This window comes from Dicentrarchus labrax, unplaced genomic scaffold (genome assembly GCF_905237075.1).
Source record: "Dicentrarchus labrax unplaced genomic scaffold, dlabrax2021, whole genome shotgun sequence".
In the NCBI taxonomy this organism is placed as follows: domain Eukaryota; kingdom Metazoa; phylum Chordata; class Actinopteri; family Moronidae; genus Dicentrarchus; species Dicentrarchus labrax.
Genome location: NW_026136716.1, coordinates 7,679,790 through 7,698,712, shown reverse-complemented (window position 1 = coordinate 7,698,712; position 18,923 = coordinate 7,679,790). Strand labels below are relative to the sequence as shown.

Below are 18,923 nucleotides of genomic sequence, written 5' to 3'. Positions count from 1 at the left end.
TTTCACAGCAACCCATCTCATGGGGGGGTTTCAGTCTGGAGGAGCGACCGACAGGCAGAGCAGTGTCACCATTTATGCACTAGCATGGCAAGAAATGTGAAGACTGTTGAGTGACATCAGTGTATTGTGAATGCAACAAAATATATACCTTTTATACATAATGTATTTTAAAAAGCTAAATTTGTAAAACAAAAAGTGGATTATGAACTTCCTTGTTGTCTTTCTAACTTTGTGTATCTATGTACGTATCTGTGTTCATTCTGGGCCATTCGGGGAAAAAAAGGGAAAATTGAACCTTGGCTTCCCATGTGACAGGCCAGAAATCACATCCATGGATATGTTAAGCTTTTATCATAATGTATCACAAAATTTCTTGAACACAAAATTGAGTTGGAGAATTATGAATTGTGTATATTTGTGTGTGTGTGTGTGTGTGTGTGTGTGTGTGTGTGTATTGTAGGGCATTCATTTCCTTTTTCCTTGTTCTCTGTCTTGTGTACATGCACACAGGTGGTGACAGACCTCTCTGTTGTAAGTGGCACCACCTCCCTGGAGATTAAACCTGGTGACAATGCTCCATACACCCTGGCTGTGTTACCATGGAAACGAGGAAAACAGACAGGTGATTTTTCTCTTTTCCCCATCACCTTGTTTGGGAAGGCAGCTGTGTTCTAATGTTGGCTTCATTTGTTTACAATATTTTATTACATTTGCCTATACAGATTCACACAGACTCATACGCTGTGTAGCGCTTATGTGGCAGGTCTTTAGGCCATCCTAAAGACCTTTTTTACGTTTGTTTAGATGTATCTTTTATAAGCAGTTGAGTAGTGTAAGATGCTGATTACGCCATAGATAAAAACAACAATAAAACAATAAAAAAAAACTAAACTGAACACTTCCACACCTTTTCTTGCAGGCTGTCTGTCATTTCTAGAAATTGACATGTCAGAGACAGACAAGCACAAAGGTAAGCTTAGTGTTACCATATTCTGCACATTAAACATTCAGAGCTCAAAGTATAGCCACAAAAACACTTCCCCTAGGATTGGTTGTTTTTTTGTGTGTACATGTGTTTGCACTTATACCCTATGTATTTGTGTGTGCCTTTCATCCAGAAAATGTTCTCGGACGCTACGAGGTGCATTTCTCTGTAGAGATCATTTGTGAGCCAGCAGCACCCATCAAGGTCATAGATGTACAGTGTGCTGCTCAGGTAAGCTCTGAAGACTACCGAAGGAAATGAGCACAACCACAGTTCATCTGATTTGCAACACAATGACACAATAGGACCAGGTGGCAGACTGTTTTGACACATTTTGCTAATGTCTAGAAAGAAGTGCAGCACAAAAACATGATGCATTTCTGATAGTGAACTTGAAACATTGGTTGAAGGGAAGACACTGCAAGTGTGTATTCATCTTTCAAGAGGGAGTTTATATGTCAGGGAAAAAGATGACTGAATGGCATCAACAAAATCATTGATTGAAAGAGTTGTAAAAAAATTGACTTTCTGTTTCCCTCAGTGGCCCCGAAATGTAAAATTGTTGCATTAAGACTCTTTCTTTGTTATTGTATTGTTGTATTTAGTGAAGAACTCTGGTAAAGTAACTTCATGCTTCTTTTTATTTGTGTCTCATCTCCCTCTTTAGCTGTCATTTCTGTGCAAGTGTGTGTGTGTGTATGTGTGCAGCCTAGGAAGTAATTGTTGTGTGTCTGCATTCCACAGATTAAAAATTTCTCACAGTTTCCTCTGCCGAAGCTATCACTCTGCTGATGAATCAGTTGCAGACGTTAGCTGTATTAATTTCATTCCCTCTTCAGGCCTCTACTTTTGTGGTTGAAATGTCTGCTATTTGAAAAAGAGCAGTAGCACAAAGAGTTTGTAAGAGGACACCTTCTTGTGTGTGATTAGTTGGGTGGTCTAGTGGTAAGAGATTAGAAGACCCTGGTCAAGCCACATGTTATTCAGCAAGACACTTAGTTCTTAGCTTAAAGAGCAATGTTCTGTAGCTGGGTATTTGATCTATATTGAAGGAAAGTGAAGAGAGTAAATTCAGTTCAGGATTATTATTTCGTTTCGAACATGCAGGCCCTTAGGAAGTGTTTCTGCTGCTTGCCACTGTTACAGGAGCTTAATCTCCCCCCAACACTTAGATCAAAAGAACATCAGAAGGAAAAGCAGAAACAGGTTTCATCTTTGAGATGTTGTTCCCAGAGCTCAGTTGCCATAGAGGTCCCTGTCAGTAACCCACGAGGAGAGCTGCTGATGCTGGATGTGTGCCTGGAAGGAGACGACCTGAGTGGGGCCAGCTGGGTTTCAATTCCCCCACGGGAGACTCTCACCTACAAAGCTACGTTCTCCCCTGGCAGAGTGGGAAAGAGCACAGGCAGGTAAGACTCACTGCACTGTTGCTGACATGACCTCCTTTAAAAGAGGAGGGTGAAAAAATGAGTCTCTCATTTAAAGTGAAGATCCCTGTTCATTAAATGCTTGTTGGACTGGTCTGAAAATACATATTTGCTCTAAATCTGAGACTCTTTTAGTTAGGGATCATGACCATTCATTGTTAGGAATTCAAAACAAAACCTCAACGTGAACCAATGGAATATGCGCATCAACTTATTTGTGTATTTTGAACAGTTGAATCTGTGGTACATGCAGCATTTGCATAGGTTTGGTGTGTGTTTTCCACCAGTGTGTTGTTCCAGTCAGAGCTGGTGGGGGAATTCTGGTATCAACTGGAGCTTTATGCTCTTCCTCCTCCAGTGACCATGCTGCCACAGGCCTGCTGTCAGCTGGGCAAGTAGGTGCACACACACCAGCACACACACGCTGTCTCACTGCAGGGTTATTGGCTCCAGCTGTCCCAGACATACATTTATCAAAACAAGAAAAAAAAAAAAACATTTCATAGTTTGTGGTGTGCCATTACATCCTCTAGCCAGCGTTTGTGAAATGGTGATACAATCTTTTTTCCATTATAGGCCACTATTCTTGCATGGTTAGTGGTAATCTTAATATCTTTGGGGACCACCCAGAATATGGCCGTCAAAGGGTTAGGATCAATAATTGTGCCACATAAATTTGAAAGGGTATCAATAATCTCTGCCCAAGAATCCTCCAGCAGCTGACAGGACCAGAATATATGGCTGGGGGTGCCAGTATCATCCCTGCATCTTAAACCATTCTTACGTAAATTAGTTTTTACCTATTTACTGCTGGTTAAATGGAGCCTGATTAGGTTCACACCCACTTTTGGGTATCAGAAGAATTCATGTTCACATTAAATAATTGAATTGAACTCGTATTAAATTTGCCTCACAGGGAAACAAAGGGAAAAATTGATAGCCAATTAATTAATTTAGTCTCAATAAGATAAGATAAGATGTTCATTTATTGATCCCCCCGTAGGAGAAATTCAAATTTGACACAACAGCACAGGGGAAAGTGTAGTGCAAAAAATACAGAGTGTAAAAATTACAACAAGGTGGTTGCTCTCGCACCATCCAATGCAGTTCTGGTTTAGGTGTCTGTATTCCTCCTCCCTATCTTCTGTGATACATCCGACAATGGAGGAGTCATCCAAGAACGTCTGTAGGTGGAACGCTCCCGAGTTGAAGCAGAAGTCAGAGGTGTAGAGGGTGAACAGAAATGGTGACAGTACAGTTCCCTGGGGTGTGCCAGTGCTGCTCATCACCACGTCTGACAAGCAGCTGTGCAGCCTGACATACTGCGGACTGTCAGTGAGGTAGTCTGTAATCCAAGCCACAAGGTCCTGATCCACCTGCATCACAGAGAGCTTCTCTGCCACCCGGAGAGGCTGGACAGTGTTGAAGGCACTGGGGAAGTCGAAGAACATGATAGTCACGGTTCTCCGTGGCTTCTCCAGGTGGGTGTTAGCTCTGTGAAGCAGGTAGATGATGGCATCATCCACGCCGATGTCGGCCTGGTACGCAAACTGCAGCGGGTCTAGTCGCGTACCATGGGTCTTAGGTGCTGTAGAGCCACTCTCTCAGCGGTCTTCATGACGTGACGTTAAAGCACATGAGAGTGCTGGAACGTCCCTTTTTGGGAACAGGAACTAAGCAGGATGTCTTCCACATCTTCGGCACCTCACGGAGAGGTCAAAAAGATGCTGGAAACCTCCTGCCAGTTGCTCCGCGCACACCTTCAGTACCCTCGGGTTGACGTCTTCAGGTCCTCTGGCCTTGTTGATCCGGGTCCTGGCGAGCTGCTGTCTCACCTGGCTTGCCGTGATGACAATCTGATCTAAAGGTTGCCACAGAGTTCTTGACTTGTGTACAGTGACCTTATATTTCATACAAACCATATAATAAAGTTCTTTGAATGAAATGTTTATTAAACTCCTAACAAGACACTAAAACTACTCATACAGTAATTAACCACACAAACAACGAACTAACTACACACATAGTTAATAACAACAAAACAACCAATTAATGAACAAATACAATCATGAAAAATTAAAAATAAATGCAAGGAATACAGCTGTGAGCGATTATAAATGCAGTCCAAACAATCAATGACTGAATGAATACCAGGGTAAGATATATCAGATAGAGCAGTAAATGATGGTAACATTTAATTTGTGGAAACACAGGAGATTACTAAATGGAGGAAACTCTTAACCAGTGAAATAACCTTTTTGCAGTGTTCAGCAGCTGAGCAGTTGTTAAGGAGCACGAGTGAATTACTTTGAGCAATTTCTTATTATTAGTAGATTAGATTTTATCTACTAATTTTTAATGATCTAATGTCTAAATTAGGCTATCCTCAGTGAACTACAGCATCAGCCCTAACATCACAGGAAAAAAGTACGTTTCACCGAGCGATTTATTCAGATTTAACATTCATTCAGTTTAACTCTGGTTTTCTGGTATCCCAATTAACTGGTGTAGATCACCAAGCATAAGTAACCTGTGCATGCAGCTTGGGTAACCTGCTGCTGGATGTTCAGTTTTGAATATTGTTGCTTCAAGTGACCAGTTAGCTCCCTGGAAAACCATCCTTCCTACAGTATTGAATTTAATTATTTTGACTAGAGTCGCTGTCTACTGTGATTATTATGTGAGTTATTATGAAAGAGTTTTAGCAGGCCTTCTAATGAACAGAGACATAGTTTACCACAGTAACAGACTAATGAATGGTGATTATAGCTGAATATTAATCGTGCACACTGCTAATTAGCTCAGTTAATTATAAATGCAACATTTGGACATTCGTTTCCTTACTTAAGGCCTTTCTTGTACTTTATCCCTCTGTTATGGCAGTGGATGAGCCTTACTTAAACAGTTTATCACTTCTTTAATATTTTTTATTTATCATGAGACAAAAAATAAGCACTGTGTGTGTATACGTGTGTGTCTGTGTCTGTGTCTTAGATGGACCAGACAGACCATTCCCCTGGTTAACCCAACAGCTGAGACTCTGGAGCTAACTGTAGCCAACAGTAACCACAGAAACTACAAGCTGGAAATGGATTCAGGAAGTACTGTTAGTACACACACTCACACATCTTTTGTTTTATTTGTCACAACATACATCTGATATTACCTTGCTCCTGGCCCTGGGGAAATTCATTTACCATTATTTTATATGTTCTTTGTAGTTCAATGGATATTTGATTGTTTTTGGTTTGGATTTCATCTCTTAAAAAAAAACATGCAGTATACTAAGACACTTGATAACACAGTGGTTGTCTTTTTACACATATCTTGAAACAAACAACAGTCACTGATGTCAGCTGGAGGGAAAATACTTGCTGTATATCTGGATGATAGCTGTTGGTTACCTAGCAGTGTGATTTAAAGGGTTTGTCTCTTTGAGCATGAGTGCTTATCCTGCTTTACTGTCCCCATGAAGCTATATCCTGTGTCTGTTTGTGTGTGTGTGTGTGTGTGTGTCTGTGAGATGTATTCCAGCTTATTGTGGAGCCCCACTCCTCCACTGAGCTTGGTGTCCGTTTTAGTCCTTCATCCATCGGAGAAGGGAACCACACGGCAAAGATCACTTTCAAGTGCCCTGAGGTGTGTATATATATATATATGTACACACACACACACACACACACACACACACACACACACACACACACACACACACACATGATAATGGATTACATAAATCATCATTCCCTGGCTACACACACACACACACACACACACACACACACACACACACACACAATAAAGACACATATAGATGGAGGAACAACTAATTTCTTTTTCCTCTTAAATTGGTTTAAGCAGGTGCTCTCATTTTATTTACTGCCTCATCACTCCCAATCATCCACATGAAGCTTGGAGCAATCAGATCAACTCATAAAGCTTTTCATTGGCCCAGATTGTACATGTTATTTAAGGCACAGGAAGGGCCAGGTGATATTAACAATACACTAATGATGGGGGAAAAAAAATTATTAGAAAACTAGAAGCAAAAGAAAAGATGAGGGAAATCTTTAAGCTCCAAAGAAGCAGTGACTTATTGTGATATATATTGATATCAACTTAATTAAAGACATATATTGTAATGCATTTTTGCCACCGTCCAGCCTAACTTTCCACTTATTGTGTACAGTACTTTCGTAAAATGTTTCCTGAAAAGGCATAAATCTAAAAATGTGACCACATCTTTTCTTTGTCTTCCCTCCTCTGTATTCCCTTCATGCTCTTTCATTTTTTACTTCACTTCTCTCCCTCTGGCCACTTGTGTATATGGTGTGTATGTGTTAATCTGTCTCTGTCTTTCTTTAGTTGCAGGAATGGTGTGTGTTGTTGCGTGGACGTGGCCTTAATCCAGAGAGCGAGGAGCCCCTGAGCATCTCATCCCTGATTGGCTCCAACGCCTCCATCACCATTCCTTTCACAAACCCCACTGAGTCCCCAGTCATGCTCAATATCTCACTCACAGGTCACAGGCACTTCTTGTCTTTCTCAAACAGACACTCGTTTGTTCTCGTCACAGACATGTGACACACTCAGACATGTTCCTAATACTGTGTGTGCTTTGTACTTCGTCATGTCTCAGATGAGGACCCGAGTGGGGCCCCCAACTGCCATCAAGTCTCTACAGAGAGGGAAGTCTTCTCTATCCCTCTGAGCCAAACTGAAGGTGTGTTAACTAATAACTTTTCACCACATCATAAAATGTTCAATAAACTTATTTTACCAGGCAACAATTTACAATTCCCAAAACTAAGCACAAAGAACACTAAGCTTATAATTATTTCTTTGAAGTAGAATTAAAGCAAAACTGAACTTCAAAGCTGCTCTAATCAATATTTTCTATATTCTATATTATTCTATATAATTGTAGTGATGAACACACTCAGAATTATTATTCAGCTCTGCAGTTTCCCTCAACTCAGCTCAATTTTTTAGCTCTTTCAACTCATTGTTTTGGTTTTCTTGCCTGCAATTAAACTGTTTTGATCCACTCTCACAGCTTTCATCAACCTTGTTTCCAATCGAAGCAGGCAGGTGTTTTCAGCTGTTTTAGCTCTGCTAAAGCCACTGTACTTTACCTGCCCAGCACCAAACAGCAGGGTGACACAGTTGGCCGGCTAGCCGGTGACCATAGTGGACCATTTAGCAGCTAAAGAAACAGATATTTTTCTCAGGAGTTTGTAGAGTGAAAAGCAATGCTAAAGAGTGAAGAAGAATGGATATTGGACTTACATTCATCTCTGAATGCTTGATGCGTAAATAGGCAATGATTTGTTAACATGTTAACAATAGCAGTAATAACTTTTTTAAAGTTAAGTTTCCTGCTGCTCTCAGCTGGCCAAAAAAAATCAATTAACGCAACAATAATATTTTCTCAGACCTTTCAATGTTGTGGCCTTGCTGTGTTTACATGAGGACAAAATCCTTTCAGTTGGTAACAAACAGATTAAAAAAATATTCAGCAGATGCTCAGTGTGTCTTCAGATGAAACAGCCATGATAAATGTCCTTGTATCTAAGGCTGTCTCACTAACTGACAGTAGGAACGCGGAGAGCTTTGACTCTTCATCAGTTTTAAATAAATCACCCTGAGACTACATCACAGGAAACATTTTCTTACAAGTCGGAGTTTCTTCTAGTTTAATTGAAATCAACTTCTGTGGTTTTGCAGATATCCACACGAGAACTGTTGCAATACATTTTAACGAGTTGTGGTTTCCAGAGTGAACGTATTTCTCATTTGGTTACCGAGCAGAAAACATGTTGATGTCTTCCCTCCATTTTGGCTGCAGGTATCCAGATCAGTGAAGGGGCCACTTTTGATGTGCCTGTGGTGTTTGCCCCTAACTCTATGGGGCTACAGCAGGCCTGGCTCTGCCTCACTATGAAGCCCATCAGCAGCCTGGGAAAGAACAGTACCTTCAGTACAGACAATGCGAGGTGTGTGTGTGTGTGTGTGTGTCTTATTGTCTGTATAAGAGGCTGTTTCTGAGTGTCTAGACAGTCAGTGAAGCTCATTAGCTTCTGTTATTCCTACATCCAGGCAGGTTTTCACTGTAAACAAAATGAAGAATCGTTGAATCAGCTTTCCCCTTGAACACAACAGGGACTAAGTGCTCAGTACAGTTTTTGAGCTCATTAAAGATGTTCTATTCTATACATAGCATTTGTAAAAGCAGAATAATGTTACATAGACTGTACCATGCATCCATTTTCCATTCTCACTCAGGATCACAAGTAGCTATCCCATTGGGCATTGGGTGGGAGGCAGGGAGCGCCCCGGACAGGTCATCGTTCACAGGGCTCACACACTAACAAAAACATTCACACCCTCTTTCACACCTTGAAACACCTGGAGGAAACCCATGCTCGCAAAAGCTCTGTAATCCATTGCTTTTACTGTATGGTACAATGGCTTTTGCTCAGTTTTCAGTGGGTTTAACATAGAAAAACTCTAAAATTAAATTCTTGCGCAAAACACAAAATGCTGTCCTTACATACAAAATGCAGAATGTATATAATCAAGTACTGGTTCATTGCTAATCCTGAATACTGTGTAAATGCTGTTTAAAAAATGCACTCATCAATATTTCAGCTCAGAGCAGGAATTGTCAACCATCTGTTTGATTTACCCTCTCCGCGGGATTCCCATGGAAATGCCTGTTGAGAACTCACCACTTGGCCTGATCTGTTGTGAAGCGGGCTGCCAGCTGGAAAGGAAAGTGGATATACTGCTCACTGGATGTGTGCCGGGGAATCAAGAGTGGACAGGACAGGAAGGTGTGTGCCAGTTTGTCATTTTCACTCTTTTTTTATTTTTAAGAGTTCAAGTGGTCCTGCAATATCAGAAAACACTTTTGAGGATTATTTTTTAAACCTTGTTACAGTGATTTTGTATTCACACAGGAACTGTCATCTAGTAGCTACAATGATAATGAGATGAGATGTGTCAGGATCTGTCAGGTTCAGCTTAGCAGGTGACTGATTGATGATCATGATATATGTTGGCTTTGGTGTAATTAATCAGAGCAGCAGCATGTCACACGTGGAAAAAAAGAAAACAAGTTGGTAAAAGTTGAGAAAACATGCTAGTGAGTCACAATCAGGATCTGTTTTGCCTTCTCTCTCACAAACAGACAATGGACTCGTCTGTGACTAGTCCTTCCTCTCCGTGCACACCTGACATTGTCTTCAACACGAGAACCCGATTTACCCCTTCACTTTTTCAGTAGTTGGGAAACAACACACAGGGGCTTTACTTTGGTCTTGAGGAGCTGCCACCTTTATTCACTAACAGACTTTAACTACACTGTACATTCACTGCTAAACTGACAGTCGCTGCTCACCTTTTCCTCTGCTCCGCTCGCATTCTCTGTCACTCTCTGCAGCTCTCTTTCCCTCATCCAGACACTCACTACCCGCACACCTTACAGATTACCATTTGTTCTTAACACAATGCTGTCAATGCTGTAGACTCAACTCTTCAAACAAGTTATAGTAGGCATGTCAGGAGCTAGTAGCTAGTAAGAATAGCTATATTGTGTTATGTGTTTGACACAATGTGAAGCAGTGGAGCTATATTGAAAGTGTAGGTGTGCCTCCTTCTGCGCACATTAAAATGTACTGTATTTGTTGTGGTGTTCCTTGCACCTGCTGAATCACCTATTTTTTACTTCTTGCTTCTGGACAGATTCCCAGATGACAATGGAAGACTTCTTGTGCGAGGTTCGTTCAGACAGCAGAGCACAAACAGAGTCCTCCAAGGTGGAGGACTGCCTGTCTGCCTCCGTCGAGGCAGCAAGGAGGGACCCTGAGACTGGCATTGTAACACTCACCCTTAATGTAGTCTACACTCCTCTCAGTCCATGCAGGTGACAGTACTGCACACACACACACACACACACACACACACACACACACACACACACACACACACACACACACACACACAGACAACAGCTGATGTATGCAGGAAAGTGAAATATGTGTCTTTGTTGTTAAGATTCAGTAGCTTTTGAGTTAAATCCTGTCGTTCTCTTTACATAACCACTCCACTGGTTGTGTTTACCAGTTAAAGCAAATAAAGATCCTGCACACTCAAGGAAAAGCATTATACACACAAGTAGACATAGAAAAAAAGAACCGTGCAGGCACGTTTTGAAAGACACAAACCACAGACACACACCACATTAAAGGCCAAAAAAACTAACACACAGACGCTTGCACATATTGAGACACAGAGAGAGATGTAGACATCCACAAACACTCATTACTGAGAGAACTAAACACACACACACACACACACACACACACATTGTGAGAATATTCAGACTTGCAGAGGTGCACACAATCTCTTAAAAAGTTTAAAAGCACACACGCGAAAAGGAAAAAGGAAAAGAAAAACAGAAAATTGCACACACTCAGAGAAACAAATATGCACACCGCCTGTGTGCAGGAAAAAACAAAAGGATGCTAATAATAAGTCAGAATAACAAAACAATCACATACAGTACTTCTCACACACAGACACACAACAGGAAGGAAGGCATGCAGACACAATCTGTTTGTTGCTCTCTCTCTCTCTCTACGGTTAACACACTTGCATTGAGCATTGTGAGTAAACACTGCATTCATTTATCTCTTGTCTTTCTCCCTCTACAGTACAGTCTCTTCTCCCTCTACCTCTCTCTTTCTCCCATCTTCTATCTCTCTCTCTCTCTCTCTCTCTCTCTCTCTCTCTATCTCTCTCCCAGGTGGGTGTGGCCTCTGCATTCATTTATTACTAACTGTCTGCATGTGCTGAGTCTTAATGTTTGTAGCTAAAGGTTGCTGTGCTCTCTCTCAGAGGTAAAGGGGAAGGCCAACTCATTAGCTGCTTCTGCTTTAACAGTACTTGCTGTGTTAGGTCAGATCCCCATAGAAAATACATTAACTTTGGTTTGACCCAAAAACACATTTGAAACACATTTTTTATGCCTCCACGCCAGCAATAGCCACAGCCGGTGGTATTATGTATTCGGGGAGTCCGTCCATCCCGCATTCTTGTCAACGTAACATCTGTGAAATACCTCAAGGGGATTTCTTCAAATTTTGAACAAACGTCCCCTTGGATTTGAGGGTGAACTGACTAGAATTTGGTGGTCAAGGTCACTGTGACCTCACAAATGACCTTTTCTTGGTCATGACACAGATGTTTAATGGGATGGAACTATGAAATGATGACTTGTTTTACCCAAAACGTCAAAGGTTTAGTTCATTTTATTTATTAACTTATTTTAGCCATAATTTGAAACATGTTGACTGGGACGACACAATGAGTAAACAGTAACTAACTCAGTACAGGCGTTCGTCTTTCCATCTCATCCATTCTGCTTTCACTTAGTGCCTCATTCTTTATGTGCCTGCAAACAACAAATTGGAGCGCGTTTAGGGAATGGTGACCCTGTGAGTGAGTGAGTTTCCCCTACAGCTCATAGAGAGCCATCACATCTAAAAATGCCAGGAGAAAACAAAAGGACCACATTTTGTTTAGCTATACTGGATACAAGAATCCTTCCCTCGTAATCAACTATGTGTTATCATGTGTAATCAATTTAGTGATAACCAGAAAATACACTTTATACCTTTATATTCAGGCATGCAACCTCAGGGCAGTAACTGTAGTTTTAAACTTATATTTTATAATGGCAGTAAATTAGAAAAAGCATTTGGCATTACTTTGACTTAAACTTCTTCTGTTTGAATTGTCACACATTGACACATGCACGCTTTATACTCGACACTTTGATGAGCCAATTTTAAGTTGGGGCGATTATAGACTGTCATATCAGTCTTTAAAAATAAATTTTCTCCTCGAGTATCCGTCACTGCTTTACATTCATGAACTACTAGGAATTAGATAAGTCTAATGCCTTGTTACTCTATGCTTGTGAACTGGTTGACTTAAAATAGGCAGAATTTCCCTATAGTTGATGACACAGATAATAAAAGTTATTAGAAGATTCACTGTAAGAAGAGGGAGCTGGCATCCCTCATGCTCAAATAATTAGTAGAGTGCGACCCATCCTGGATTTTTTAAGCCAATTTTAGGCAGTTCAAAAAATCTGATAATGATATATTGGCTGATAACAAACAGAAAACACTTCTAACCAAGGCACAATAAATAAGAAAGGAGAAAATAAAGTAAGTTAGGAGTTAACAAGGACCATTTCTACTGTCGACCCTTATAAGAATAAGAATCACTTAGATTTGGGTTTATCAAGATACGTATTGAGTGGGAAATTTTACAGTTGAAAACAGTTGAATGACAAAAAGCTATCACACATAGATGAAGCCAGCTATGTTAAATATTCCATGTCTGAAAAGAGAAAAAAATAAATAAAACCTTTGAATCAGTGTTGTTAAGCAAATTATTCTGCCCCTTGCAGTATCAGTTTGGTGCTCTGTTGCTAGTTGCAGCCCCTGTTGGTACTGTTCCATAGCAACTTAAAGGTGCCCTGTGGACTTTTGTTGTAAACAAACACAATTTCTGTTCAGATTAAGCATTACTCACCAAAAAACATTGTGTGTTTCAGTTTAATTTGTATGTAATGGAAATATATCTTATTATAATCTAATTGTTAACAGTCACAATTTACCTATTCTCTACTGTCCTCCTTACTGTACATTGCATGTGACATCCTGGTGAGTGAAGAGTGCATTCATTTATCAGCACCCATCTTAATCTGTGGAGTCCATTAATGAGGCGTGCCCAGCTAGAATCAATACCTCTGAGATCTAATGACTTCTCCATGAGGAAATGACGGGGGGGTGCTGCTAATAGGCTCTTCCATTATCTACATGTTATTCCTCTGTCATGGGCAGTGAGATGAGGAGACCAAGTATGAGAAAGTGGGAATATTAAAGACAAGTTTAGTGAATCATTTTATTTTATTTATTTTTTTTTTCTGATAAATGTGAATTCTCAAATTATACTTTTCAAGATAAATTTGAGTGGAAGAATGATTTGAAGCAAGGAGATGGGTGGAAAACCGACTCTAAATCAAAGGTATTCATCTGTGTGCCACGGAGCGCAAACTGTATTCAGGTTTTTATTCCAGTTAAACCCGAATGCAGCTCATTTCACTGATTAATTCCTCTTCTCTGGATGAAGGTAATCAGTCAAATCAGCTGGTGCTCTCACTGGTTGAAAATAACCCTATATACACTTGGCCATATGTAGAATCCCTGCTCTAATTGGTGCTTTTTTTCAATTTTTTCCCCTTCTTTTTGTGAATTTTATTTGTTTTTTGCTTATATACCAAATAGAACAGACACCTTTTTGCCGCTGCCTTACTGTATATGTTACAGAAATGAATCCGAAATACAGCATCATGCTTCAGTGGGCTTTATTTTCTTAAAATAAACTAAAGTCATTCCAGTAATGCAGTACAAAGTGTACATACATGTATAGGATAGCTACAGATATACAGCAGTACTAGTCAATCCTGTCATTGGCCACACAGTCTCACACTTGAGAAATGAAAGAGGCACTCAGTGTTCTATGGTTGAAAGTGGTATTTAAACATGCAAAATTAAATGTAAATGCAGTGTGTGTGTGTGTGTGTGTGTGTGTGTGTGTGTGTCTGTCTGTCCAGGTGCTCAGCGCTCCTATCTGTGCAGTCTGTGTCCGGCGGGATCTGGGAGTATCCCGTCACTCTCATCGCCACAGAGCCTCAAGTGGATGATGTTATCATCACTGAAGCCACTGAGTTGGGAAAGACTTCAGCTGTGGGCTTCCGTCTGACCAGCACCACCAGGTGTGTGTGTGTGTGTGTGTCTACCTTTCTGTGATTTGTTGCTTTGTTTCATTCGCTCTTACATCTTACATGTACATCCAGGTTTTCTAATAATTAAATAATAACTGCAATTCACTACATTCTAACAGTGTAGCCAAATAGGCTTTTTTATTTTTTATTTTTAAACTACATAGTAAAAGTCCCTTTTTTGCATATGTTTCTGCAACATCTACCGCGACAATGTTTTGAGGATGATTATTTCCGTTACAGATAACGTAACGCACTTTTTTTTGCCTTTACTGTGGTGCAATATTTGAATGTTATTGAAATCGCAATAACAAGTTACAAATGCAAATTGTACTGAAGTACTGTAGTTGTAATTCTGAAAAGATGCCCTGGCCTACAAATCTTGTTCTCCAGATGTCACATCATCATGATTTTAATAATGGTGATGCAAAAATGATAATTCCCACTAACTGTAAATGATATCGCAATCGCAATATCTATCAAAAAAATCACAGGATGATTTTTTTGTATATCATGCAGCCCTAGTTTGAATGGATGTAATGAATGGTTGCAAAGAAGACATGCAGAGGTAGAAAATGAGACTGAAAACCCCAGAACATCTGTCTCCAAGTACTTTATGGTTATTCATTCCTCCTTTAGTACAAAACCACAATCAAACAATCATTCTCAGCTTGTTCACACAAACACAATCTCTTTTCTTGTAACATCAATAAAGTATACAAGAAATGTCCACCCTACATCCTAATATTGATACAAGAGACACCCACAGTTTGTTCACTGTGTGAATGAAACACAAGCTGTAGCACTTCTATGTTTGAGCAGTCGGTGAAATTTCACAGCCGTAGGTCCGATAAGTCATAAGAAGGTACTACCCCTCACATGGACTTTTTGTGTCAATGAACTGTGGCTGAGGGATACATTTAGCTTTTTGTTTCTCAAGTCGAAATGCAGGAAATAGTGTTTTTGACAAAATAGTTCCAGGAACTATGAAAGCAAAGAATCTAAACTCAGGGACTAAACGAGACTCGAAGTCCCTTTTGCACATTTCTGTTTGCATTTTTTTTGCAAGATGGGGTCAGCTCTTGGCAAATAGTAAATTGGAGGTGTTTGGTTCCAGGAGGCCAGAGCCGTTCACTGCAGCGTTCCTGCCAGGCAGCAGCAGTGAGTTCACAGTGACTCCAGCCTCAGGCATGTTACCTCCCGTTGGTTCTGCTGGAGCTCTCATCACCGTGTCCTTCACGCCCACCATGTACAGCAAGCACAGAGCAAGACTAACCATCCAGGTATTTAAATAAGTTATTCTCTGATTATCTGTTTGTTTGTAGTTTCTGTTTTATGGTGATAAATTATAGTGAATGACTGGAGGTTTATTTTTACCACTACTTCACTGGTCATAACGTTTTACCAACAAAGAGTTACAGTGTTGTTGTTACCTTTGCCAGTTTCAAGTGGTGTCGTCAGTTCCAGTTTTTGACAATAACCTACTAACTAAAATTGTTAGCAATAGCAATGTTCACTACGAAATAAGCCAGAGAACATTTCATAAATTCACAACACAGATTCCAGTCGCAGATGCAAGGAGCTACGGTACTGGTGAAAAGTATTCACCCATGTTGATCCATTCACATTCGTACAGTTATCAGATTTGCATGTCTCACAGCTTACTCCCCTTGTTACAGGCAGCAGACATGCAGTGGACCTACGAGGTGAGAGGGAAAACCTTTCGTGACTCCCCACCCCTCTGTAAAACCTCCACCAATGGCAGCTCCTCTGTGCTGCGTCCAGCCAAGGAAAGGCAGCAGAACTTTGTGGCTCAAAACCTTCGGCTTCCCGTGCTGGCTAACTCGTCCCCTCTCAAAGTCCGCAGATAAAAGACAGCCTCACTCTCTCAAACAGCTAAGGATCATCATTTTTGTCTAATTTCCTTTTTCACTTTTTTATTTGAATTGTAGCTGTGGCAGCTTTTTCATCTGGAAACATTTACCACACAATGTCACCTTCAATTAAAGAGATACCTTTGTATTTTGAAAATGAACTAATGAACTGTTATTTGGACAGACACATAATAACTTGGTAATGGTGATGGGTTTCACCATTTGTCCTTTTTTTCGCTTAAAATGGCTCATTAGTCGTGTTAGTGTTTCTCATCAGCCGTTCTAATGAGCTATTTTTCTGCCAATACAAAGATTTTATTTCTCTACCTTTTGGCAAGTGAAGGAAATTTAGCAGGATGATACTGAAGTGAGGATCTTTTTGTGAAAACTCTGCAGATGTTCAATGTTCATCACTGTTAATGTATCTCTTAATGTAATTAAACTTGGAGGTAATGCCTTAATTTTAGTCTCAGTGTCCAAAATTAACTGTTTGACTCAACAGACAAGGCGACTAGTTGACTTCTTGTAAGTATTGTCACATAGCTAACGTTATTTAAATAGCTTAAGATGGGCAGTTTCACGGCACTGTCTGAATGTGCGTAAAACACGTGTGTGTGTGTGTGTGAAAGAACGTTGATCTCTCAGCATAGTTTTTTAGGTTTTTTTGGTACGAACATTGAACTACAAGTTTGGCGTAAAGCTTTTATAGATTCACTCACCAATTTGAAAATCTGCCTGCATGTGGTGATCAGCTGGGTGTTAATTTCGATCATACAGGTTGTGACCAATTACATTGCATGCATTGTAATTGACATATACACTGTAGTTTGCACAAACCTCCACATGAAAAAATCCCTCTGTAGCTCATTTGCTTCTCTTCATCTCCTGTTCATACATACATTTGGTAGAGATTTAATAAGTAAAATCCATAAGGGATGATGTCATTCCTGGGGTCACCTCATCAGTGGGCTTCATAAAAACAGCCAGTGTCCCTGAAGTTTTACACATTCAGCAGGTATGTGTATGATGAGCAATAAATACTAGTAATGGTTATGATGTGCCTATCATGCCTAAGAGTCCACTTCAAGTAAAATGTTACCAACTTCGTTTCATTCATCCCTTCCCTTATGATCCGCTGTTGATAGTATAGAGAGAGTCTGGCCATAAATTAGATCCACCTCAAACTGCTGGTCCACGTATATTCCCGCTGCACATTATATTACACTAACCAGGACAACCTTGAAATATTCAGTATCTACCATTTAATAAATCAAACCACATGAGGCTTAAGAGGTTTTCCACTGTGTGGGCCTGCGTTCACAGCACCCATGGCTGTTAGCCTCTACTATAAATCCTTTTGTCTGTAGCGACAAGAAAAGTACAAGTTGTCCCAATGGTTATTAAAAATGTAAGTTCAATTTTCTCAATATTTAAATATTATATGAAATATGTTCACCCTCCTTTGAAGTTTCCATGTTTTATTGTTTAACAGAATAACAGAAAATGACCCTTTTTAATGTCAAAGTGAAACCTGATCTCTACAAAGTTCATTTAATCTGTTACCAATGCGAAATTTAAAATACATTTAACGGGACACACTTAAATAATCACTGGTGGTTTTACACACACATCTGTTGGAAAGACCAGATGCGCTGTTGTTTTTAACCGGTGACGCAACGGATACAATGTTTTTTACACAATGAAAGTAAAAACTTAATGCACAATGTTTTGGCAAATTCTGTTCACTCAGCAAATCTCAGAAGGTGCAATTTTGAGAGTTAGGGATATTGCGGTAACTAGTTCAATGGTGAAAACATCTGCTGCATATCTTGGCATGTGAGAGAGCCCAAACCTGTCATTTTTAATTACAGTGAACCAAATGGAAATCAGACAGCGTGTTTCATGTGTACTTACTTAAAAACTCCTGATATTTGGCCTACAGTTTTCCATACTCTCTAGCAGAAGTTCTGTGGTCGTTAAGACCAGTATTGAGCATTTTGGCCATCATGCCGGGGAGATATTTCTGCAGCATGATGCTTCTCTGCAGCAGGAAGGGTACAGGGAAAGCAGTAAAATACAGGGACATCCTGGAGGAAAATCTGATGCAGTCTGAAAGAAAAATGCCACTTGGGAGAAGATTTGTTTTCTAGCAAGACACTGAGCCTCTTGCAAGAACATTTCCATATTTCTAACTGTCTTTTTTCTGTGAGGTTTAATTGCACAAGTGTTGAAGCTCAGATTCACCAAACTTACTGAACTGCACAAACTTGTCATAAATTGTTAACTTGATGAGTGTCACCTGTGAGGTGAGTGTTCGTGAGATTTGATCATTTGCATAATTGATGTCCCTAAAATTGCCGTATAAAGCTACCTGTTCCACTCTTTAAGCGGGTTTCATTCGCATAATTGTCACCAAAGAGGTAGAAGGATTTCACACTGCTGAGCTTCAAGCCCTGCCGTCAAATCTCAGTGGACAAAAAGATAACAAGCTGTAGCTTTGTTTGTGGTGCTAGAGGACCCAGAACAATTAGAATATGTTAATAGTTCAGCTGTTAATGACATTTCATCAGTGCCGAGCTGCACTGTGACAGTCACAGATATAAAGGCAAATGCATAAAGTCTATGCATTAGTCGCTAAAAATAATCTGAAGATCTTTAATAACGAGAAAGTTATTCAATGCTACAAACTCTCTTTAATCAGTCACCTAAGAACGAATCTGCTCGTACAAGCGCTTCTTTCATGGGACCCAATGAGCATGAGCGGAAAAGCCAAAAAA

General features: G+C 40.1%; 1 protein-coding gene across 3 annotated transcripts in view; it reads left to right on the top strand.

The window, feature by feature from the left end:
* LOC127378722 (cilia- and flagella-associated protein 47-like) overlaps positions 1-16,607 on the top strand; it is a 49,387-nt gene extending 32,780 nt beyond the window's left edge. For 2 of the 3 annotated variants that reach the window (XM_051427933.1, XM_051427932.1), the window contains exons 53-67: positions 511-622; positions 920-970; positions 1,119-1,216; positions 2,219-2,394; positions 2,700-2,807; positions 5,407-5,518; positions 5,947-6,051; positions 6,778-6,934; positions 7,052-7,135; positions 8,261-8,408; positions 9,064-9,248; positions 10,159-10,339; positions 14,105-14,266; positions 15,390-15,555; positions 15,952-16,607. In XM_051427933.1, coding sequence (XP_051283893.1) covers positions 511-622; positions 920-970; positions 1,119-1,216; positions 2,219-2,394; positions 2,700-2,807; positions 5,407-5,518; positions 5,947-6,051; positions 6,778-6,934; positions 7,052-7,135; positions 8,261-8,408; positions 9,064-9,248; positions 10,159-10,339; positions 14,105-14,266; positions 15,390-15,555; positions 15,952-16,143 — 2,037 coding nt within the window. In that variant the 3' untranslated portion in view covers positions 16,144-16,607. Of the gene's footprint in view, positions 1-510; positions 623-919; positions 971-1,118; positions 1,217-2,157; positions 2,395-2,699; positions 2,808-5,406; positions 5,519-5,946; positions 6,052-6,777; positions 6,935-7,051; positions 7,136-8,260; positions 8,409-9,063; positions 9,249-10,158; positions 10,340-14,104; positions 14,267-15,389; positions 15,556-15,951 lie in introns of those variants that run through there. The other variant, XM_051427934.1, reaches the window with a different exon arrangement.
* Positions 16,608-18,923: the final 2,316 nt, after the last annotated feature.